Raw genomic sequence first — 23,899 nt, forward strand, 5'->3', positions numbered from 1 at the left:
TGCCTATATGTGCGCATGCGCACTTGACATGCGTGACGCGCCTTAGAGCGCCGGCCCGTCGTGCGCGCGACGGGGCGGGCAGCGGGGAACGAGGGGAAGGGCGGCGGGTCACGTGGCTGGGGCCGGGGTAGGGGCGGGGCTGCCGGTGCCGCCGTGACCGTTGGCTGCGGCGATCGCTCCCGTGGCCCTGTGGCGGCGGCATGCAGAACGTCATCAACACGGTGAAGGGGAAGGCCCTGGAGGTGGCCGAGTACCTCACTCCCGTCCTCAAGGTGCCGTCCTGCGCGGAGGGCGCGCGCGCTCCCTGAGGCGTCGGGACCGTTCCGGGGGGGAGGGGTGGGTGCCCTCCTCGTGAAGGCCGCGCCGACGCCCCGGGGGTCGTGAGGGGGCCGTCCCGCCTCAGCGACTTGGCTCCAAAGGAGGGACCGGGCAGCTGCGTGCTTCCCTGGGGCTGAGCTGCGCTTTGCGTCCCGTCAGGGCTGGAGCATCCCCCGGGGGGGTGGCAGGCCTCGGGAGGCGGCGGGTTGCTGGGGGAACGGCTTGTCTGCCATCGGTTTGTGCTGAAGTGGCTGAACGTTAACCGCCGCTGTGAGTGGGAATGGGACCCGAGTGTGCTTGTGTAACGGTAGGCTTCAGCATGGTTTCGGGGGTGGGTAGCGGTAGGTCTTTTGGGTAGGAGTGTAGCTTTCTTAGCTGCCAGGAAAGAAACTTGTGATGTCTCCGTTGTGTGTGCAGATATAAAGCTGTGTAGCGTAGCTGACTGTATCAGCATTGCTAAATAAATGGAAGCGGCTGCACAACATAACAGCATCCAGTAGAAATTCCTGATGGTCTCCTCTAATAATGTGCTTATAAAGGTGTACAGCACATCTATTCCTGCTTGTGTAGGTAGGTAGGAAGTGCTTTGTTGTTTTTTTTTCTCCATTTCTCAGCTCTGCACTCTCTTCTACCTTCTGTTTTCCTCTGTATTTTCCTCTGCAAAACTCAACTTTGTATGGGAATATTTAACTTCTCAGCATTTCTCTCACTACTGACTTTCAGATTTTTTCCATCTTTTTGTTAAAATACATAGGTCACTCTGAAAGTAATGCCTTCTGTTTATTTCCGTGGAAACTACAACAGTTGCAGAGAGTACAATAACACTATTTGACAGAGAAAATTCTCAGTTACAAATCATGGTTTCCCAACATAGGCACCAGCATTAGCTGTGCGTTTTTTGCCAGCAACGAACAAGAGCCTACGTGCCACTCATCAAAATACGCATCATTGGAGGTGACCAGCTGTTGCCACTGCTGAAACACACCACCCACATCCCACATGCCCACATCCACTGTCTGGTCTCCAAAAATGTTCAGCAAGTGTCAGTGAATGTCAGTGGCAGCCATTTTTTCCTGCATGAAGGAATTCAGTGGCACACCTTTGTTTCATCCACGCTCCCATGTTGGACGCCATTTTATCATACTGCCCCTCTGTTGCCATCTGTCACGTGGCAGCCAGGTGTAATGGAATATTGGTGGGAAGGTTCAACCCCTACTGCTATATCACCTGCGTCTGGCTCTGACATCGTAGACCAACATAATAAAATAGGGGGCACTACTTCTGGAGCAACCATTGTATGTCTGCTGTAATTGCCTACAACAGCAAGCTCTCTGGCTATAGTTTTGCTGCATGGCCTTCTACGTGACTTGTACTGTGCAACCTGGATCCTTGGACAGAAGTCAGTGATACGCAGTTATTAACTGAACTTGTCCCTTTAAAATAAATAACATGCTCCTGCCTGGATAGTGTGTCTCTTTAGATTTGACCATCAGTGTGACCCATCTGCTGCTGTGAAGTTGTGTGGAAATTTGACTTTTTCACTGCACTATGGCTGTTGCACAACTGGTATTTTATTATGTGAATAGCAGAGGAGTTTTTGTGCTCAGATGTGCTGGGGGGGCTGTGGAACTTCTCATGCGTGGGAGGTGATGATAACATGTATGTATTCCCTTTACAAGCAGATTTAAGCAAGTGCTCTGATTTCTTAACTTCAGAAGTTAACTTTAGCTACTGTGTCTCATGCTAGGCTTGCATACCACATGATGCACATAGATTAAAAAAAGTGAATTATTTACCCTTTGGGAATCGAGAGTGGTTATTTTATATTTTTACTAACACAAGCACAAGCTTATTCTTGTTGCATGATGTGTATGGATAATTCTGAGGTTAAATAGTAAGTTGACTGTAATGTGGTGTTGCATAATATGTTATCAGGAGTTCTCAGTTTTTATAGTAATCCAAATTGTGGTTCTTCAGGTTTCTTTGATTTTTGTGAACTGCATATAGCAATGCATATAGCAATGTCTGCACAACAACCAGTTTCTTTATCGTTAATCGTTCACTTAAATGCCTCTTCTTTAGAGACATAATGGGAGAGAAAGGAATCAGGTGTATTCATGAATACCTCCCCTGCCCAGGGAGGTGGTGGAGTCACTGTCCCTGGCAGTGTTCAAGAAGCATCTGGATGAGGAGCTATGAGATACAGTTTAGTAGCTTGCGGTAGCAACGGTAATGGGAGGATGGTTGGACTAGATGATCTTGTAGGTCCTTTCCAACCTTGTGATTCTATGATTCTGTGAAATAGGTGTACTTGTTTCCCTTTATATAGCACAGGTGGTAGTGTGCACCAGGGTCGAGTGTCAGAACTAAGTTAAGCAGTAGCTGGTTTCCTTTAATGCTTTCCTAGTGACTGAACCTGCTGAAGTTGTAGCCAAACATAAAATCCTTTGCATTTGCTGCTTTTAGTCTTGATGGAAAGAATCATGGGTTCTGCAGGGCAAGAAGTTATGTAGTAATTGATGACTTGAAAAGTGAGCTATGCCATCCTGAAAACTTATATTCTTTCAATAGTTGTTCTTAAATAGCTGGAAAACAGCAGGTTTCCTTGAGGCTTCTCTGAATGAAAAAACATAAATGAATCACAGAGTTCTCTCTCTCTCTCTAAATTTGATGAAGCTGAAAATGTAGCCTTAAACTTTATAGATGTTGTCTTTAATGCAACAGTTCTTAATTTTTCTATGCTAAACTAAATCACGTGGCTATTTGCCATCTGTTGTAATCATAACTGGTTCAGTGGTGTTTATAATGAAGGCATCAAAACAAAATGGGTACAAAAAAAGCCAGTAACAGAGTCATTGCAACTTTTCTTACCATAGGTGAAAGTTGGTTCAGTCCTTCATTTTATGACCTTTCTTACCTAGAAACCCACATATTGATGCATTACACTGTCATTCAGTGTTTTAAACAGTCTCAAAATTGTTACTCTGAAGGCGATTATTTCCAGCTGCTTTTCTGTCTCTAGCTGGTAAATGTAATAGAGTGTAAGGTGTCTTCTTTTTTCTTATTTTCTTTCTATTATTATTCTTACAATATATTATTATTATTATTGACATAATTGGCTGTATCAAAAGCAAAAAATAATAAATTAAAAATGGGTACCGACAAAACAACTTTGTAATCTTACCGTGAACCTCATTCCCCTCCCCCAGGCTGCTACAAAGTAATATTATCAGGCCTTATGTTATAGGATATGGAGGTATCGGCATAAGCAGAGGCTGCCTCCAAGCTGCTTTGCAGGTCTATGTGGACTGAGCAGATATTTTTGTCACCGGGAAAGTGAGTATGTTGTTTTGCCAGCCAAGCTCAAAATCTCTACCTTTTCTTTATTGCAGGAGTCCAAATTTAAAGAAACTGGAGTCATTACACCTGAAGAAGTAAGTATTTAGAACCTTTGAAATACATTTGGAAAGCATGAAAGTACTGTTAAGTTTTACTCAAAGTGCTCCGTGTTCATCTCAAACAGTTTACCTCTTTGTCAGTTAAGTATTCCTTCTTGAAACAATTTCCACAATGTGAAAGCTCTAAATGGGATTCTTACCCTACAGGTGAAGTAGATCAGCATCAGAATTCTCCTTGAGATCTGAACGTGTGATGTCTTTTCCTGTCTTATGTCCTAAAACATTAGTAAGAAAGTTTTTGCTGGGCCAACAGCTCCATTTGTCTTGGGAGTTAGCAACAGTATGTTTATTTGAAAGGCTTTTCCCATAAACGTTTCAAGGGATAAGTCCTATTACTGTATCTCGCTTACCTCACTTTTGGTTCCTTCCAAGACTATGGCTAAATCATTGTGCATGCGTGTCCACAGTAAGCATTCAATGCTTTTAGTTTTATCCTTTTTTTTTTTTTCCCCTCTGTAGGCTGCTTCATGCTACCAAGCAGTTGCAATTTTGGAAGAAGGAAAAAAAATGATTTTTTTATAGAATTGTAAAAACACTGATTATGCAGTGCTGTTTGGACTCCCCGGTTATGCTTCTTCTCACATTACAATGCTACTGTTCTGAAAACACATTGTCCTTACTGAACAGTGTTCAGAGTGTTGAGTAGAATGAAAGAAAAATGTGATGACTTACAAATGTGAAGATGAAATTGAACCAATTGCAGCTAGTATGGGCAGGAGTGTTTTTCCTGATTTTGGTAGCTAGTATTTTTCTGCTGTGTTTGAGATATGCAAGCATTTGTGCTCTCTGTCATCCAGAAGAGTAGTACTCAGAAGAACAGGCGTAGTAACAAAGTGTTCTGCTGTGTTGATAACAATATATGTATGTGTGTAGGTGTTTATATATTTTATGTACTAACATATTTATTGTCTGTATATAAAACAAGTATAACTTTACAGAGGAAGTGTAAATGAATGTATTGGTGCCTAATCCCTTCTTGATCTGAAGGAGAGAACTCAGTTGTAGAACCGAAAGAAAATAGTGGCAAGAACCACTCTGTACTACATTAAGCTGTTTGCAGTATTTATGTGTTAGTAAAATAACGCAAATAATATGTATTATCTGTGTAAACACAGATGCTTGATAGGATGAATAAATTGAATCCTTCAAAGCTGTACTCAAGAGAAGTGGTTATCCAGCAAGACAAATTGTTTTCTTAAATTTAGGTAGGACTGAAGCATGGAGCTGCTTATTGTCTCTTTGACACCCTTTTCTACTCACTGATGGTTTGTTCTTCATAGAATAGTGATTGCTGAAGAGTTGAAGTCATCTGTGATGATGTTAGGATGTTATCTTTGAATGAGTTTGGATTTCCTGGGTAATGAACTTCAATTGAACTTGTTTTTCCTGCATCTTAGTCTGAGACACTCACCACTGTGGTAAACTTTGTGAGGAGGGACATGACTTCGTGGGCATGGTGGGGATGAGTTGGGGTTGGACTGGATGATCTTATCAGTCTTTTCCAACCTTAATGATTCTATGATCTTGTGGCTTGTCTGTGAAGATGAATCTATTAGCAATATTCAAGGCCAGGCTGGGTGGGACTCTGAGCAGCCTGGTCTGGTGGGAGGTGTCCCTGCCTGTAGCAGTGGGGTTGGAACTTGATGATATTAGATGTCCCCTCCAACCCAAGCCATTCTATGATGATAACACTAATGATGGCTAATTAAATTCAACATTTGTACTCTTTTTTTTGTATCTGTGTAATTGATTTAATTTTAGCAAGTTCTTGTCTGTTATGTGTTCTTGTTAATTAATAACTCATAAAGATAGCCCCTTAAATTTCATATGTGAGGATGGGCAAATCTTTAAAATCATTTTTTTCAAGAGTAGAAGTAAGATGTTGTCCTAAAATTGTTCCCTTGTCACTTTTGTGTTACCAGTTGAGGTACAACAGCAGAAGCACAGTAGAAATAAAAAGTGAAACCACATGATTTAATTATGCAGTCCAAGCTGAAGAAAAATGCAAGTGAAATTTAGAGATTCTTTTAGGTTTCTGCTTTACACAAGACGTGTAAAGAACACTTCGATTTTTTTCATCTTAAATAATGTCTTTTAACAGTGAAGCTGCAAGCACTGTTTCAGTTTCCTGGACAGAGAATTTTAGATGATTCTGAAGTTTCATGTGGTATTTACTATTATGTAAAGCCTAGTTTATTATTATCATTTTTTTATTTTCCCTATGTGTTGAGAGGTATTACTGTTTTCCTTAAATTGAAAATTTCACTTCAACTGGAGGCTTCTCTTGGAGAATGGTTGAATCTGTTTGCTTTTGCAGAGATCAAATCTGCTAACTCATGCAATACGTGATCTGGTGTTTTCCACTGTGTGCTGAGCCTTGCATTGGAAGGCACAATGAGAAAATAGCTGATGCTTATGCTGCAAGCTTGCTGTGTCACTCCATAATGCCTTGTGGGCAGCTTACAAATATATTGTTGTAAACTGGCATTTTAAGAGAAGAGAAGAACTGTAGCATTAGGTGTGTACCTTTTTTCCAAATTGAACTAATGCATGGAGCACAGAAATCATTTTTCTTAAATGCAGCTTTCCTTTTCACAGTTTGTGTAGGAAAACTAGGCCCAGTGGGTTAGAATATGCTGGGTAGATTTTGAGTTGGTACAGTTTTTGCGTGGTGAAATAGCTGTTATCTTTGATACTAAGAAAAAGTAGAGTGAAGATTTATTTTAAAAGTTATTTCTTTGGAACAAAGCTCTACCTAAGTTTTTTCAACTAACTAAATGCATGGTTATCCATATCTAGTAAATGTCACTGGTGAAATATGATGGTTGGTGCTCATTTCTTAAAGCATACTGTTTACTCCTCTGTTGCAGTTATCTCACTAGTTCAATGAAATAGTGACAGTCTCACTTCTATTCTTGCTGCAAAATTGCTTTGGACGCTAGAAGAGAATTAAACTTTTTTTTTTTTGTAGCTGAAAGTCAAATAAATATACATAAATGTTTTTACTGGTTTGATTTTGGATGGAAAGCTTCAGTTTGGTTATTCATCTCATATTCATCTCTTCAGTGTCTTTGTGAAACGCGAAGAGTAGCAAATAAAAATAATTTATTCATTACAAAGTCTACAATGTAACTTGGACTAGGAAACAATGGTTAGTATGCATTTCCTTCAGGTGAGGCTGATTTAGTTTTGTAAGACATTATGATTAGCTGAAGAATAGTTTAAAGAAAGCATTAAACTAGTATAGACAGATTAACTATGTAATAAGTATCAGAGGAATATACAACTGAAATAGTAGTAGTATTGCAGGAATTGCACGTTGCTTTCTTATGCTATATTTAACAGTTCTTTAATTTTTTCTTGCCTTAACAGTTTGTCGCAGCTGGCGATCACTTAGTTCACCACTGTCCTACTTGGCAATGGTAAGTAAACACACAAGAATTGCACAAAGTCAGTTTCCCTACCGATGCTTTGGTGTGTTTCCATTGGATACAACTGTACAATTGTCTCATTTCGGAATATTACTCTGACTCTTGCACTACAATCTACTCTATCTCTATGATGAAGATTTAGGAAGTTTAAGTCAAACGGATCTTTTTTATTGTTCTTTGTAGCAATAGGGGAAGTAAGGGTGTGTTTGTGGTCTTGGGTTTTTGGTTTTTGGTTTTTTTTTTTGTTCTCCAAAGGCTCTGGTGGAAATAAACTAGTACATACCATGCATGCTTTTAGTATTTAGCTGCAGTAGCAGTATCTCTCCCCAAGTTTGTCTTTGGTTATTAAAAAAATGCAAAGGCCACATCCAACCAGAATTGCTAAGAACAAGTTGGAATTGGTATGTTTTAAGCAAGAGTTTGGTTAAGTATTTTCAAGTTGGCCCACACCAGGTTGCTTTGTGCTATGCTTGTTCTGGGAAATCCCTTGTTATTCACACACAGTAGGGGGTGCAAATAAGGTACTTTCTTACATTTTATTAGTACCTTGCATTATAAAACTAATCATACTGTGCAGTTGGTATAATGGACCATGAACAGCTGAAGGAAGAATTATTATACTTGAATCAGTTTCTTGCCTTTTTTACTGTCTTCTTCAGAAAAAATAAGATGTTGAATCATGTCTGTGCATAAGCAGTTTGCAGCAGGCTATTTAGAAGATTAGAAGACTTTTATTCCAAACCAGAAAGCAAGGAAGATAAAAGAAAGTGCTCTGAATAATGTGAGCTTAGCAAGATAACTGGAGCTCTGGTTACCATGGACAAGTTTTATATCTTCAGAAGTCCATTTCTTTTTCTGAAGTTGCTTTCTAGAGATGGTTGATACTATGTTGTTGCTGATTCTAGTATGTTTTTTATAGACTAGATTGTTCTGTCAACCCATCTTTGCTTGTCTATCTCAAAGTGAAGGTGGTTATTGAAGCAGAAAATATTTGTAATCCAAGACTTGATAGTTTAGGAATGGCCAACTTTTTTTGATAAAATATCTCATACATCTCATACAGATATTGAAGTCTCCATATAGTCAAGGGCAAAGTCGTAGCAAACAAATTCTGTGAAAAGTTCAAAAGGAGTGCATAAAATACTCTTGATGTAGATTGAAAATAGGGTTCTTTTGCTTGCACATCATCAAATTCCCAACCTTTTTGTGGTGCGCTTTGTTTTGCAGGGCTTCAGGAGAAGAACTAAAAGTCAAGGCTTATCTGCCAACAGACAAACAATTTTTGGTAACTAAAAATGGTAAGGCTGAAGTTGAAATTTAAGTGTGTTTAGGACTGACAGCATAGTTGACTGTGCTGTCAACTCTACTCATTGCCTGTATTGGCAAGAGAAGCATATTTTGTCCTTGTGATACTAGAAGTTTTTCCTGCACATCTAAACTCTTTTCCTTTTATCAGTTGTTACCAGGACTTTATACCAGCAGTGCAGTTTCTTTTGATGAAGTAAAAATGAAGCTTAAATGCCATAAACCTCCTTGTCTATCTTTTTTTTCCCCACTCTTCAGATCATAATTGGTTTTTAAAAAGAAATATGTGTATTTTACTCCTACTTTTGGAAATCTTGGGTTATTGAAGTTCCCAGAATTGTGATACCAATGCTTCTAGTTGAATGCATAACTGATGTCATCATTCCTTTCAATAATGATTATATAAAATACAGTTTTAAATCCAGTTTTCATCAGATTCACAGTTGTGTGTACGTATAATACTTGTGGTAACTACCTTTTAAATAAAATACAGGAGAGACCTGTACACTGTTGTATATTGGCACCACTGTGATAAAATTGTTTTCTTGAGAGATTTTGTGTCAAAATGTGTCAAAGATAATGTAATTAGAAGTACCTGCAATACTATGAAGGTCCTCAAAAGTATTTTACCTGTAGGAAGTTGTATTTCATACTTTGATGTCACTTGCAGGCTTTTGGAGTCTTGCAGGGAACTTTCATATGAAGATGTTAGTGCTAGTGTTGGACAGACTTCCGTGAGATAGTCTTGATAGCTGAATAGCCAGGTGATCTACTTTGTTTATCCTTTCTACTCCTTCCAGGGTACCAAATTGCTGTGAGCTTCCTAGGCCACATTTTAAAGCAATGTGTTCGTGTTATTTCTATTGGTAGTGACTCACTGGCCAAGCACCTGAGTAGAAGTTGTGAGTTAAGGGTGAAGCCAAAAGCCACTCTACAGACTTCATCTTGGAAGTCTTTGAAGAACGTTTTTTCGCTGTGACTTTCAACTCCCTTCTCTCTTTCTGAAAATGAGCATTTTTGTTGTGCTCCTTGTTTATGCAATTGGAAAGTGTCTGCTTTGTCTTAACTGGATCTGCATTTTCTGTGACTATTTTCTGAAAATTATATTTAAATCTGTACTTAAATGGCAATATAATACATATTGCTGAAGTTACTTTAATTAACATATTAATTCTAGCCTCTTCCAAACTTGTAGATGTTAACTAGCATGATAAATTAGGTATGTTTAACACTAAATATCTGATGCAAACTTTAAAAGAATTCTAGAGACAAATCAGCTCAGTAAACTGACCGTAATATAGGCAAAGTTGTACTTGGGCTAGAAGTAGTTCAGTGTTTAGCAATAGCTTAGTTATTAGCAAATGAATAGGTAGCATAAAGACACACAAGAAGTTAATCTCTTTCTGGTACTTTTGAGTTTGGGTGAAAGTTCCAATTGTTAGAAGAAGAATGAACTTGCAGCAACTCAAAAAAGTGATGTGCTGTAGTGAGATAAAACACCACTTACAGCTCATCAAAATAATTCCATTTGAAATACATATCTAGGGATTCCTTAAATAAAGATATGAGCTAACTATATTTCAGAATACCTTGTAGAAAAAATTCTTGCGTTGATCTGATTTTGTATAGGAACGGCTGCAGTCATCTTGTTTTGCAATTTTTTGCAGTACCGTGCTACAAAAGGTGCAAGCAGATGGAGTACTCAGATGAACAGGAAGCAATTATAGAAGAAGACGATGGTGATGGGGGATGGGTAGACACCTTTCACAATGCAGGTATTCAGTCTTGCTTCAAACTTTGCATTTGGTAATCAATAAGATTGTCAGTTTCCACTATTAGAAAGTAAAATCTTTCTTATGTAGATGACTGCGTATTAGTATCTAAGCTGGAAGAAAGTTTATTACTGTGCCAGCAACCCACGTGCTTTGTATATGACTGCTTGGGTATTTAACTATATGCCCATATGTGTCTGCAATAGACTGCTTTTCAGAGATGTCAACAGTATTTTAGTTATTTTGGTATTCTCTTAGAAAAGTTCTAGGAAGTTATTGGGAGGGGGGAGGATAAGAGCTGCCTACCGGCTCGTTCTTTAGCAAGAAGATCTCTTAAAGAGAACGCTGGTTTAAAATATATTTCAAGAACGTACTAATTTCTACTTCTAGTAGGATTGCGTGTGAAGGATTTTGAGATCTTAATAATGATGCAAAGAGACTTAATGATCGTAGTATTTCCCATTTTGTTAATTTGTTGGGTTTGAGTTACAAAGGGGAACAATTAGAAAACAGCTCTTAATATCTGATGTCATTTGAGGGGCTAAAAATATTGTTAAATAAAGTGATTACTGTGAAAGTTGATCCTTTTTTATGTGAAGTCTTTAAATGAGCTTGTGTCTAAAACCTATGGCTTACATGGATCTGTCTCATTATCAGGCTTGTTCAGCCTGGAGAAGAGAAGGCTGCAGGGTGACCTCATTGCAGCCTTCCAGTACCTAAAGGGAGCCTACAAACAGGAGGGAGCCATCTCTTTACAAGGGTAGATAATGGCAGGACAAGGGGAAATGGTTTTAAGTTGAAGGAGGGAAGATCTAGATTGGATATCAGGGGGAATTTCTTTAGCAGAAGAGCAGTGAGCGCTGGAACAGGCTGCCGAGAAAGGCTGTGGATGCCTCATCCCTGGAGGTGTTCAAGGCCAGGTTGGATGGGGCCCTCAGCAGCCTGGTCTAATATTAGATATGGAGGTGGGTGGCCTTGCCTGTGGTGGGGGTTTGGAGCTTGATGGTCCCTTCCAACCCAAGCCATTCTAGGATTCTATGATCCTATCTAGCACAGCTTCTAATAAACCAGATTGTCTTTTTCTGAGAAATGGCAGTTTTATTAGTTTTAATCCATTTCTTCATGAGCTGTAACGAGTTAATTAAATTCAGTCTTTCAATTACATTGTCTTCTACTGTCTCCAAAGCTGGAATATATTTCAGTCAACTTTACTTTTTTCAAGTGTAATTTCCTTTGCTGTATTCTGGCAAATCTTCTCTCACTAAATAATTTAGCCATACTGGGGAGAACAGGGCTACAAGAAGAAGGCCTTTGCTTCTGTAAATGTGTATTTTTGATCACTGGAAATTCTTCACTGTATTGCTCTTCATAATTGAACACCTCACCCCGAAGAAGTCATGTTGAGACATAGCTTTCTCATATTCTTGAATTAAGTATTCCTTCTCCTTCCGTGCTCTGTCAACTTTTGGGTGGTTTTTTTGTTCCTTTGTTTTATTTGGGTAGGATTATTTGGGTTGACTGATTTGGTTTCTATGCTTTGCTAGTACAGCTGTAAGACTTGTAATTACATGTAGCTGGGTCTCTGAACACCGTCACAGGAGATAAAAAAAAAAAAGATTTCCTTTTATCTGTATTGATAAGTTTTATAACAACGTTTTTTGGTGGGTGGGGCAAAACTACATGTAAGTAATCACACTGCCACTAGAAATGCATTGTTTCTGAGCAGCATTCACCTGACATCCCTTTTCCTTAAACAGTTAAGGTCCATTCTTGCATTTCTGCAGGACAGTGACTTGATTTCAAGTTCACTCTCCTTAATGATATAACTTCTCACCTGAGCAGTTAAGAAGATTCATTTACTGTGTCAAAGCAGAATGTTGTCGAGTATCCCAAAGAGCAGCAAATGAGTGCCATAATAAAACTGGGAATCTAATGGGGAGGCATTGAAGTGTTGATACGACAGTGATTTGGGGTGTTTTTTACTTCCACTTCCTCTCAGCTAAAAGCATAGTGTGCTACCATGTTACTGCTTTGTTGTCAACACTTTGCCTTAAGATGCTTCAAAGTAACTAATGAAGTATGCCTTGCTTGTGAAGCTGAGAGAATACCCATCCTGAATTCATTCTTTGTGCCAATGATCCTTAAAATGAAAACCCAAATTACTTAACAGTATTCCATCAACAAAATTTGTTTGCAGCACAAGAGCTGTGCTGTTGTGCTGCACATTACCAGCATGGTTTGTTTATGGATGTCCAGCTCCAAGCATGCTACCAACACCAAATAAACAGCCTTTCAAATATCTAGAATTGTTGTGAGATGTTGTAGGAATTGATCATATGCCGCTTTCTGAGATGCAACATTTGTTGTAGTGTTCTGTAACAAAGAAGCAGGCTTCTTTAATGCAAACTTTTTGTTCAATTAACAGGTATAGTGGGTGCAACAGAAGCAGTTAAGGAGATCACACTAGACAGTAAGGTACTTGCTTTGGAATTTTTCTTTTGCTTTATTATGGAACATAAAGGTAATAGAAATCTTACCTGCAGCAATCTAGTATTGCTTCTGAAAGTTTAGAATACTCTTTGTGACTAAATGGATTGCAGATATTCACTGACCTTCATAGCTTGTGATACTAATTTAAGCATGTGCATTTCTTTATTACCATGTGTTTACCAGAGCGGTGTTCTTTGTGGGACGTGTTTAACTAGTGTGCTCTTGTGCCAACCTACAAACTGAAAGTGCAGCTGGATTTACAGTGATAACTCCCCTTGTTTCTCAAGAAGCTGATGATTGGTGATCCAACGTAAATAATTTTTTTTTGTGGAAAAATAATGCAGGAGTGTAATGTATTTATTCATAATCTTTAAATTTCACTTGCAGTAGTGTTTAAACTCTTTAAGTCTTCTTTGATGGACTTATGCCCTCACGTTCACTGACATATTAGTGCTGTTTAAATATCTTACAAAGTCATCGGCTTCTGTATGTTTCCAAAAAATCACTTGGTAGCAGGATCCAAATCTGAAACTTAAGGCCTCATGAAACTGAGAACAGAAACTGAAGTGGATATGTGTAATAGCTAACACGCTTAAGAGATGGGGAGAATGTCACAAGGCACAAATTGATTTTAACAATGAGTTCAGCGCTCAAGTGGAGTTTTATCTGTGCCCTTTAAGAATGTGTGAAAACATCCAAGCATGAATCTTTTGATTCTGAAGATTAGGTGGAAAGAGAACAAACAGTTGTAAGCAACTCAAGCACCGTTAATGTGATTAACTGTGAAATTCATCCAAGTGAGGCTGTACTGAACATTGTAAAAATACCGCTTTTTGACAATTCACGTAAGGGTGGAGAAAACACTCTTAAGGATCATCTAGAGGTGTTTCTACAAAATGTAATTGTAGAACCTTATTGGATGTGTAGCTGCTGTTGTGTTAAGGATTTCACTTCTATTTTGTACATAGAAAAAAATCTGCTTGTTGTACAGTACTTCATTTCTTGGAGCACAGGGCCAATCCAGAATGGCAAATCTTTTTCTGCTTATATACTGTTTGCCAAAGTACTCAACAACATAGTTATGTACTAATTATGTTTTGTTTTGTTTTCCTGTGAGGAAACTTATAATTAGAGCAGCTCCTAATTCTAATCATTATTTTGAGTATTCTCTTGAGGTCTTCATGACATTGACATAAATTGAGGCCTCCCTCTCTGAATTTCTCTGGAATTGTCTGTTGGATTCATATGTTATCCATAGTTGTTATCCATGTTGATCCATATGTTATCATAGTTATCCACAAAAGTTGTTTGAGGGCTTGTTTGTGGCTTAGTTTGTAGAAAGTCTTAGTCTACATGTTTAGTTGAAGGCTTTCATATGAGGCAAGTGGATTATTTGAAAACAAATTATGGCTGTGTAAATACTGTGATTATTCTTTGCATAGAAATAGAATCATTCTGAACTACAAAGTCAAAGGAGAAATTTTTAGTGGATTTTTAAAGCAAATATTTGAGTTCAGTATAGTCCTTGTTAGTATTGCAGGTTTTTTTATTTTATTTTATTTCATTTTTGCATAGCTGTTTTGATTTGATTTGCCTGGGCTACTAGACTATGTAGATACATCTTAAATGTGGCTGTCTTTAAAGCAGTGCTTTCAATTTAACTTCTAAAGGATAATATAAAAATACCAGAGCGATCAGCATCCTGTGAAGATGATGATGATGAAGATGAAGGAGAAGCTGCAGACATGGAAGGTATTTCCTTAATTGGATGGGATGCGCTTTATTTCAGGCCTTTACCTATAGTCGTACACTTGAAGAGAATGCTACTTTATTTTTACAGAATGCATGCTAACAATAGTCAGCAGGCAGATCTCCTTTATTATCTTTTTGTATGGTCTTATTGATGCATGTTTAACTTGTGTGGTGAAATCTTAATGACAGGCAGGTAGGTTTGAGTAGCAACACAGATGCAAACAAAAATTAGAAATTTAACATAGCTTCATTCCTGCTACATGGCTACACTTAATCTGTCAACTAAGAAACACTTGTTTAAGGATTGTTTATCATATACTTGTAGACTTTGTCACATTTGTATTAAAAAGGTTTAGTCTGGTTTGGGGGGTTGGGAAATCTATGTGAATAAAACATGTTTATATACATGTGATAATGAGAATGAGCAAGATGACAACTAGCTATGAACTGAACACAGAATTTTATGGGTCTTCTTTTCAGAGTATGAAGAAAGTGGGCTATTGGAGACAGATGATGTGAGTGAACTATACTGTCTTGTCTGTTACAATGCTTATCACCAGTATGAGCACAAGCAAAGTAAAAATAAGGATGACAAGTGTCTCACATAAGGTTATTAGGAGCAGTGAGATTCCTGAGCCTGGTTTCCTATGGATTTGTCTCCTTCCTGACTACCTGAACTCTTAGGTCCTTAAAAATTTTGATCACAGTAATTTTGCTTTCTTTGCTGTTCTACTTTGCTCTGCTTACATACTATGCTCAATTCACAGTGGCTGTTCTAAGGCTTGTATGTGGTGGACAGAGTGGCTTATAGGTTCAGTTAATTACATACGCGCTCCAGAATCTAATGAGGGAAAATAGGGCATCATTATTTGGAGGTACTCTCCTGAGGTTTCCATGAAACCTGCATAATGTGAGACCTGCCTTGTGAATTTCTTTGGGATAGTCTTTTTTGTTTAAAAGTTTTTGGTGGAAGAAGGGAAGGGGGTGGGACAACATAGTTGCACCTTTCCTTGAGAAATCATATATTTAAAAAAAAAAAAAAAGTGGAGAGAAATTTATATTTCTGCTTTGAAGACTGAAAACAAAATGTAAAAGCCTATATTTCTGAATGTTCACTGAAGAACATTAATTTTGGTTCTGCAGCCCTATCTAGCTACGTAGGATGGGACAAGAGGGAATACAACAAGACTACACTAATGTTGTCATTTTCACCTTGAAAACCAGGCAACGCTTGACACAAGACAGATTGTAGAAGTTAAAGCTAAAGTTGATGTTGGAGGAGAAGATGCTATTCTACAGACTAGAACTTATGACCTCTACATCACTTACGACAAATATTACCAAACTCCAAGGCTCTGGTTATTTGGATATGATGAGGTATAGCAATGTTTCTTTGTTTGTTTGGTCTCCCACTTCTGTGAAATTAGACCATGTCAGATAACAAGGCTGCTTTGTTATTACTTCCTCATTCACAGTGCAAATTCAAAGGAAGAAATGGTGAGGAAGCCGTTATGCAGGCAGGATTGCAGACAGGGCTTTCAGGGTTGCAGGACACAGAAATTATTTCACTGAAAAATTGTACTAAGCTTATTTGGAAAAAGGGGGATTATGCACTTTTATTTTTTAAGCTATTGCTCTACAAAGCTAAGAGAAATAATCCCTGCCAATTTAGACAACTAAACAGATGTGTTTTTGTGATAAAAAAGATTAGATAAATCACTTCCTTTTTAATAGCTAAGTTTCTTGAGTTAATGTTGATGAGGGCTTATGATTCAGATACCTAGATGGGAACCAAGGTCTTGGTTATTGTATATAGAATTTACCATTCACCTCATATACTAAAAGCAAGATTTTATGTAGTACTATTTCAAGACCGTATGAATTTTAACACAATCTGTATTTTCAGTGTACTTTCAGAACTCTTGTATATTTAGATACTTGTGACTTATGGTACTACATATGTTCGTGATGCTAGAATTACTGAGAAGCAGTAAGAAATTCTTTGTTAGTAATGCTTTTGATGGAATGTTCCCTTTCTTTCTTTGTAGCAACGGCAGCCTTTAACAGTAGAGCATATGTATGAAGACATTAGTCAAGATCATGTCAAGAAAACCGTGACCATTGAAAATCATCCTCACCTTCCTCCACCTCCCATGTGCTCAGTTCATCCATGCAGGTGAGTCTTTGTTTCTAGCGTGATGCGGGATGCAGACATAAGGCTCTCTGCTGGTCTTGTTATGGTTTTGATTCAGGTTTTTTGGACTTATTTCCACAGTTGGCTGCCACAATGGTCTCTTAGCTTCTGGGGGTATATAAGATACGGAATATAGCTTTTTTTCTGAGGTCATTCTGCTGCTCACTGCTGCAAATGTATTACGCAGTTAGAGCTCTCTGTGCTTAACTTGCTCTTCCTCCACTTTCCTAGAAACTCCAGAAGATGGCAGACTACTAGAACTCTATAAAGCAAGTTCTGTGCTTCCATTTGCTGTTTTTGGGGGGAGCAGAAGTATAGCGTATACTTTGAGAGCAGAAAAATATTATTTCAATGTGAAAGAACTCTTTTTCATTACTACCTTGTCGTCAAGAAGTCATTTAAACTGTTAAGTAGAGATCCTGTAATTGTCACACTGAAAAACTGTTTTGCATTTGTGTTTCAAAAAAAAGTGTTTTCAGGATATTTTCTGTTTTATTTCCAAATTTCTCACCCAAGATACAAGTAGTTTGTAGTTAGACTAGCTGCATGGATATTTTTTTCTAACATGTTTTTGAAAATGGCTTTTATCTTAGAGTGACTCTTCAGCATCTTGGAATTATCAAGATCTTGGAGATGTTTGGGCTTTCTCTCTTTTTTTTTTTCATTAAAAAGGAAAAAAAAATCCTGTATCATGTACACGCTTACTATACAAATAAGTAGAAATTCTGATTGTCCCTTTCACTCATATAAGTTTCTTTTGTGCTTGAAGAAACAATTCTGGGTTCTGTGTCATTATATTACACTGAACACCATATTATTGAATGGAACTCACTACTGGCATGTTGAAAGCCAGAAAAAGGAGTAAACTCTGCATATATCTAAGAAACCTAAATATTAAAGTTGTTTAGGAAGTTAATGGAAGTAAAGCTGTCAAGAGTTGTCAAGTGCAGTTACTGTTTCAGAATTAGGAAGTCTGGTCTCTGTACTGCTGGAAACTTGAAAAATTTGAGGGAAGCATTACTAAGTACGTGCTCAGGCCTCTTATTTGAGCATATACTGAGTTTATCAGGTAATGAGGAGAATGATGAAGACCTTTTGCTGCTGTAAAAAGGATTCGGAAAGAAGGCAGTGTATGCTGTTCTTTGCTTTTGATGGACAATCAGGTGGGATGAATGTAGGAAGGTTTAGCAGACTGACTGGGAAGGCAATTAACCAAAGCAAAGAAGAAAACATTCCTGAAGTGGCTTAATTTAGTGGATGCTGAAACACCTGCTAAAAAAGGGGTTGTGAGGAAGTCTGTGCTGATGGATGCATGTTGGAGAACACTCTCAAAAGAAACTGTGGGGTATATACTGGGCTGTGACTACAGTGTATCCTGTTTAATTTTGCAGACTTCTTTGTAGAGTAAGAACCAATTTCATATTAGCCTGTGAATTTGGATTGAATTTTGAATCCAAAAGGAGAGCTGTGATTGTATGTGTTCTTTCTCTGAAGTGAGTAAATTTTCAGTGACTTTGTTACGTAATTCACATCTGCCCTCGGAGAAACAGCTTGAATCATGAAACTTGTTGCAATTAGTCTTTTAAGAACAAAAAAGGAAGATTGATATTGCAGTGGGATCAGTTTGTCCGTAGTCTTAAATGTAGAGGAAACTATGTAGCCTTCTCAAAAACAAGACAAGGTGATCTAGTTGACTGGCAACTGGTTGATATTGTCTAAGTTAGCAGGTATTGTGCTGAGAATGTGAAGAAAGTGACTGATAGTGTATCTAAAATGGTGGTTTTAAATGATATTCTATGTGACTGCTAGGTACCAATGTTATGAAGGCTTTGGTTAAATTAGGTTGCCTTATGCTGCTTGATTCTTAAAGCATTAAATATGTTCTCTTGCTTCATGAGGCAAGCTATTCTGTCTCCTTAATTTCATAAGGCTCATAGCTAAGGTCTGGACTTCTGAGATTTTATTTATTTAGATATTTTAAAAGGTCAAAAATGTTTTGTTGTTAATTTAGTGTTTTTCTAGCTCTGCTGCTGTTGCTTCCCTACACATTACATGTATTGTGTAATGTAGGGTACTTGCATGGTCCTAAACTCACTTGGCTGTTTCCTGCAATGCGTATGTCCTTTTGTCCTGCGTCAGAGAACAGGAAGAAATGGGATGGTGGCGTGAGGGAGACTGCCACTGGCAGTGTCTTAAGATTGCTTCTATTTTAAGTAGTTAGTTGAAAGTGTTCGTCTTGCAGCTCTTCTGGAAGTTGTATTCCTTATCAGCATTTTTATGATACCAGCAGGAACGCATTCGACTTCCTCATTAATTGCTGGAAACTGGTTTAACCACAGTTCTCACTATTTATGTGGGCTTTATGACAAACCCAACAACTAGTTTTAACGAACTAGTTAACTGCTAACACATTTACAATTAGGTGTAAATTACATATACTAATTCCAACAGCGTATTTTCCTCTCTTTCAGAATAGATAATAATAATAGATAATTAAAAAGCTTTTGAAGTCTTTTAACCTTACGTAGTGTAAGTTATCAGCAGGGAAGTGATTGTAAGGCTCAGGGTGAGTTGTAGATTTTACGGTCAACTGTCAAGATTATGCAAGTTTATACTAAAGATGGTACGTGTGCTTTTTTCCCCACCAATGTCCTTGTGTGAGCAGTTACAGACACTGAGTCAAGTTTGTGGATAGTTTTCTCTTGAAAATACACTGTCCTAAAGAGTGTTGAATTCAGCTCTTTGTTCTAGAAGCTTACAGTTGTCCACTACACTGAAAGTCCCGAAGAAGGCCTTTTACTGTTTTGAACTGTGAATAATTGATCATTTCTGGTATTGCTGTTGTGTGGTTTGTGGGTTGTGTTTTCCCCCAATAGGTCAGGATGGTTTTTATTGTATACATTTACTTTCCAGTGTTGTAAGTTTCCCTTTCAGCTGGTACTGAGAAAATGTTAGTATGTCAACTGTGCTGAATTCCATTGTTAGGTTAATTTCATTTATTTATTTACTTCTGAAAGATTTTAATTACTTCCAAGGGGAAATGGGCATGAACTGGAGCATAAGAAGTTCCACACCAATATGCAAAAGAAGTTCCTCATGGTAAGGGTGACAGAGCACTGGAATGAGCAGCCCAGGTTGTGCAGTCTCCTTCTCTGGTGATATGCAAGACCTGTCTGGATGCCTACCTGTGCAACTTGCTGTAGGGGGCCTGCTTTGGCAGGAGAACTGGACTTGATCTCTGGAGGTCCCTTTCAACTCCTACAGTTCTGTTATTCTCTTCAAAAGCAAAAACCTCCAACAGAGTAAAAACTAATGAGAGTGTAATCAATCTAAGAAATCAGCTTCTCTCAATTTCTTTATTTATGGACTTAACTCTATATATCTCAATTTCTTTTCAATATGAACAACTGTATTTTTTACTTAGAATATGAACGTTAACTGACATTACTTGAAACACATCAAGAGTTGGTAATATATCAGTAAGTAAATTAGGAGATTTTAGTAGATGTTTCAAATGTTGATCTACTGATCTACTTGTTAGCTCAAGTGATAGACAAACAGGTCCTGAAACAAACATCAGTGAACACGTAGCATTTACAGTTACCTTGGGCTAAGGCAACCAGTTATTCCTGGGAAACTAGTATTCAGTAATAATATATGAGTAATATATGAGTAATAATGAGATTTCTAGATAGGGTTTTTCAAATTACACTTCTCCCAAAGTTATCTCACTTCTTTTATTTCTACGTTACATATTCTTCATGTTGTCTTCTCAAAGTTTTCTTGTAGAAGGAAACTAACTTTTGAAAGCTTCTAAATCACAAAGTTTCTCACAAGTTAACTGTAAGACTGTAAGAATGACCATTATGTGGCTGTTAGAGAATTCCGGATATCTTTTACTAGTCCTTAGAAAACTGGAAAGAACAATCCTCATTAAGATGTATGAGGTTGTGCCAGAATACTGTAAAAGACTTAAAATGGCTGTGTGGTGACTTGTACTCCATGCCAGTGCAAAAAATAACCCACCATAAACAGATGAGGATAAAACTTAAGTTTTAACAGAGGCCACATGCCTAAAAAGAAGCACCTGGCCTAGGTACCTGCATGAGCATAAGTTCTGCAGTGGCATCATGAGGATCCAGAATTGGAATCAACTGTGATGATTAGTTGTTTTCGAAGGACCAGTAGCACAGTAAATGACAAATGCTGACCTTTATTATTTCCCAGACTTATAAGTTCCTGTTTACAAAGTGTCTTGGTAACTTTGCAACAACTTCCCTCCTTATGTTTGCAGTCACTGTCAGCATGAGTAACTTTAGAGATAATTACTGAATGTCACTATTAGTCAGTTATTTAGGCTGTTTGGATGTGCATAATAATGTCAAAGCATGTTCAGTAAGTTATTCAGACTGTTATTCCTGGTCCTTATAAACACATAGTTTGTTTCAGGATGGATACTTTAAACTGCTACTGTTGACTAACTTGCACTGTTAGATGGGTGGGCATACATAACACTATATGGCCTTTCTGGTCAGGACTGCCTACAGAATCATGACTTTAAAGCTGATGGATAGATGAAAGTGCATAACACAACCCGTGTAACCTTGGGTTAATAAGTCTTAATTAAAACTTCAATTGACCATACAGTATTTTCCTCCTCTGAGTTGGTATGTTCTTCATCCCTTAGTTTATGAGATAGAAGAGCTACCTTGAACACAAGACCATTATTCCTGAACTGTGGCTGATCATTAAAAGATTTATAGCATTCCCTGATGGAGGTGTTCAAAATGAGATCAGACAGGGTCCTGAGCAATCTGTTCTAGCTTACTGTGCAGTATTCCTTGTACAGGAAAGGCTGGACTTGACAGTATTAGGCAATGACAAGAAACGTTTCTAACCTCAGATAGTTTGTGATTCCAGTACTCTTATAAAAGGTGTTCTGTGTAGGGTTGGCTTACCCTACATTTCCAAGGAAACTATGAGTTATGTATTTAATGTTTCTTAAGCATATTGAAAATTACAAGAGGCAGCTGAAAACGCTGCAGTGATTTCAGGGTCACCTCCAGAGATCATCTGGGGACTTGTGGTGGCTTGCTGCTTCTAGTGAGGATTACCTTCTAGAGACTTTCCTGATGACTTTGTGATTTTACAAATAACAATTGTACAAGCAGCAAGGAAAATATACTGTCTTGCATTATGCCTCTCAGTCTACTCTGTAGCATAGGAAGTTTTTTTTCTTTGTGAATGTGGGAGGCTGGAAAATGTTATATTCGTCACTTCAATTTCAGTAATTATTGGGATTTCTCTGTTAATAAACTGAAAGTTTCGTCTTGCTGCTGTGGAGTTAAACATCCAAAACTATTTAATTTGCCCATAATATAATTTTATTGAGATGAAGAAGGAGTTATTTTTTCTTTTAAATGTTTTCACTGTTTCTAATCTGTATTTCAGGCATGCAGAAGTGATGAAGAAAATAATAGAGACTGTTGCAGAAGGTGGAGGAGAACTTGGAGTTCACATGTATCCTTTTTCATTACTGCATGCTATTTGTAAGGATTTCTTTCAGTGTAAGGAGCTGTTACTTAAGGGTTCCTAAACTAGAATCCAGTGGTGTGTGAAAGCAATAAACCACTGTTTGTGGTAGTACTTAATTAGAGTTCTGGGATGAGTTCCTTTTGTGTAAATGGACACTTCTACTCTGGGGAGGGCGTGTTAGGAACCAGAGTGGAAAACAAGTAGTATCGAAGGGACAAGATTGAATGTTTGCATCACAGTTAAGGATGTAGTTATGAGTATGCAACTGAGATCCTGGTGAGGGAGGATGTATTAAAAAGATAAGGCTGGAGTTGCAAAGACTTTGGCCAGAATTGGTACGTATTTAAGTGAAATTTGAGAATCCATGCTTTTTTATTACCACATAATAAAGATTTGGAAATATTAGATGTACTACTTTTGTATTAGATTTGGCTCCGAGATTGATTTTAATGATTTATTTTAATTTTTGTTTCACTGTCTGCCTCAGTCACAAGTGGACAGATCCTTCTGTTTACAATTGTCCAGAATACTCAACATTACAAATCTGGGACCAACAACTGTTTGAAGGTTGTGCAGGGAACAGGGAACATACATACAGGGAAGACTAAGAAGATCTCCTATTCAAAGGCAAACTTCTGAGCTTAGCAAGGCTAATTTCTCCTTCTCTTATCAACAGCAAGGAGCTCTTCCAAAGGGTATTTCAGAACAGCAGCTTACTTCTTTTTCTGAGCCACTGAAACTGAGAAGAAGCCTGCTTTCCCTGCAGCTACAGGAAGGTAGCTAGGAATTAGCCTTGCTAGGTTCAGTTCACCTTGGCATTTGTTAATAACAAATGTTGAGTTGGTAAATGGCATTGTATGTTTTTGTGTGGTATTTGTAAGTTATTGAACCAGTTTTCTGGTTCCCTGCTTTATCTTGAAAAAGTAAGACTTGTATATTTGGGCAAGCACCAGATGTTATTACTAGAGATCTGCTGTATTAATTTCCCAGGCTTTAACTGTATAATTTCTAAGTGCTGTTTTCCTGTTAGCAAGAAGAACAGTTGAACAAAATATTGTATGTGACTTCTAGTTTGTTTTATGGGATTTCCAGCTACTACAACTCTTCCTTAACAAGAAATTCAGGTACCTTCTTATTTTCTTGAAATTTGTACAGGCAGTCATTCCAACAATAGAATATGACTACACAAGGCACTTTACAATGTAACTAAGATAAAAGATCCTCTATCAAGTCTTTTTTTTTTTAAATAACCAATCCATGTGACATACATTATACACAGTTTCTGTAATTAACCTTTTATCAAGCTGATAGATTAAAATAAAATGTTCCATTACCAGCCTTTTTAATAAAAGTTTTTGTGTGTAATAAATAAATCACTTTCATTCCCGTATACATACTGCAATAAGAAGTGGAATTTTTTTGTTCATAATTCTTCCAAAATGATTTTGACAGAAGGCTATTTTTCCTCCATACTGGAAGTTAGTCTACTTTACTAGTAGAATCTTTATGCTTTTGGCTTTGTTGCTGAGATGATTCTTGAAAATGTGATTCATTTATTTTTCTCTGATTTAAATTCACCTGAAAGCTAAGGGGTTTTTTGTTTGTTTGTTTTCTTGCTTGTTGGTTTTCGTTTGTTTTCCCCTA

General features: G+C 37.8%; 1 protein-coding gene across 1 annotated transcript; it reads left to right on the forward strand.

Moving 5' to 3' along the window:
- Positions 1-124: 124 nt before the first annotated feature.
- On the forward strand, positions 125-23,647 carry ATG3 (autophagy related 3). Its single transcript, NM_001278070.2, has 12 exons — positions 125-272; positions 3,711-3,752; positions 7,149-7,198; positions 8,435-8,505; positions 10,180-10,287; positions 12,710-12,759; positions 14,445-14,526; positions 15,007-15,041; positions 15,751-15,903; positions 16,575-16,702; positions 22,172-22,240; positions 23,380-23,647. Exons 1-12 carry the CDS (start codon positions 201-203, stop codon positions 23,459-23,461), a joined length of 942 nt encoding a protein of 313 aa, NP_001264999.1. The 5' UTR covers positions 125-200; the 3' UTR covers positions 23,462-23,647.
- The last annotated feature ends 252 nt before the right edge of the window (positions 23,648-23,899 follow it).

The sequence above is a fragment of the Gallus gallus genome, chromosome 1, assembly GCF_016699485.2.
Source record: "Gallus gallus isolate bGalGal1 chromosome 1, bGalGal1.mat.broiler.GRCg7b, whole genome shotgun sequence".
Classification (NCBI taxonomy): domain Eukaryota; kingdom Metazoa; phylum Chordata; class Aves; order Galliformes; family Phasianidae; genus Gallus; species Gallus gallus.

Bases quoted from the DNA above. Each gene is read 5' to 3' on its own strand.
- ATG3 (NM_001278070.2), top strand. From the start codon at position 201: ATGCAGAACGTCATCAACACGGTGAAGGGGAAGGCCCTGGAGGTGGCC. The intron at 3,753-7,148 runs GTAAGTATTTAG...TTGCCTTAACAG, and splicing joins GAGTCATTACACCTGAAGAA to TTTGTCGCAGCTGGCGATCA. The intron at 16,703-22,171 runs GTGAGTCTTTGT...TCTGTATTTCAG, and splicing joins TGCTCAGTTCATCCATGCAG to GCATGCAGAAGTGATGAAGA.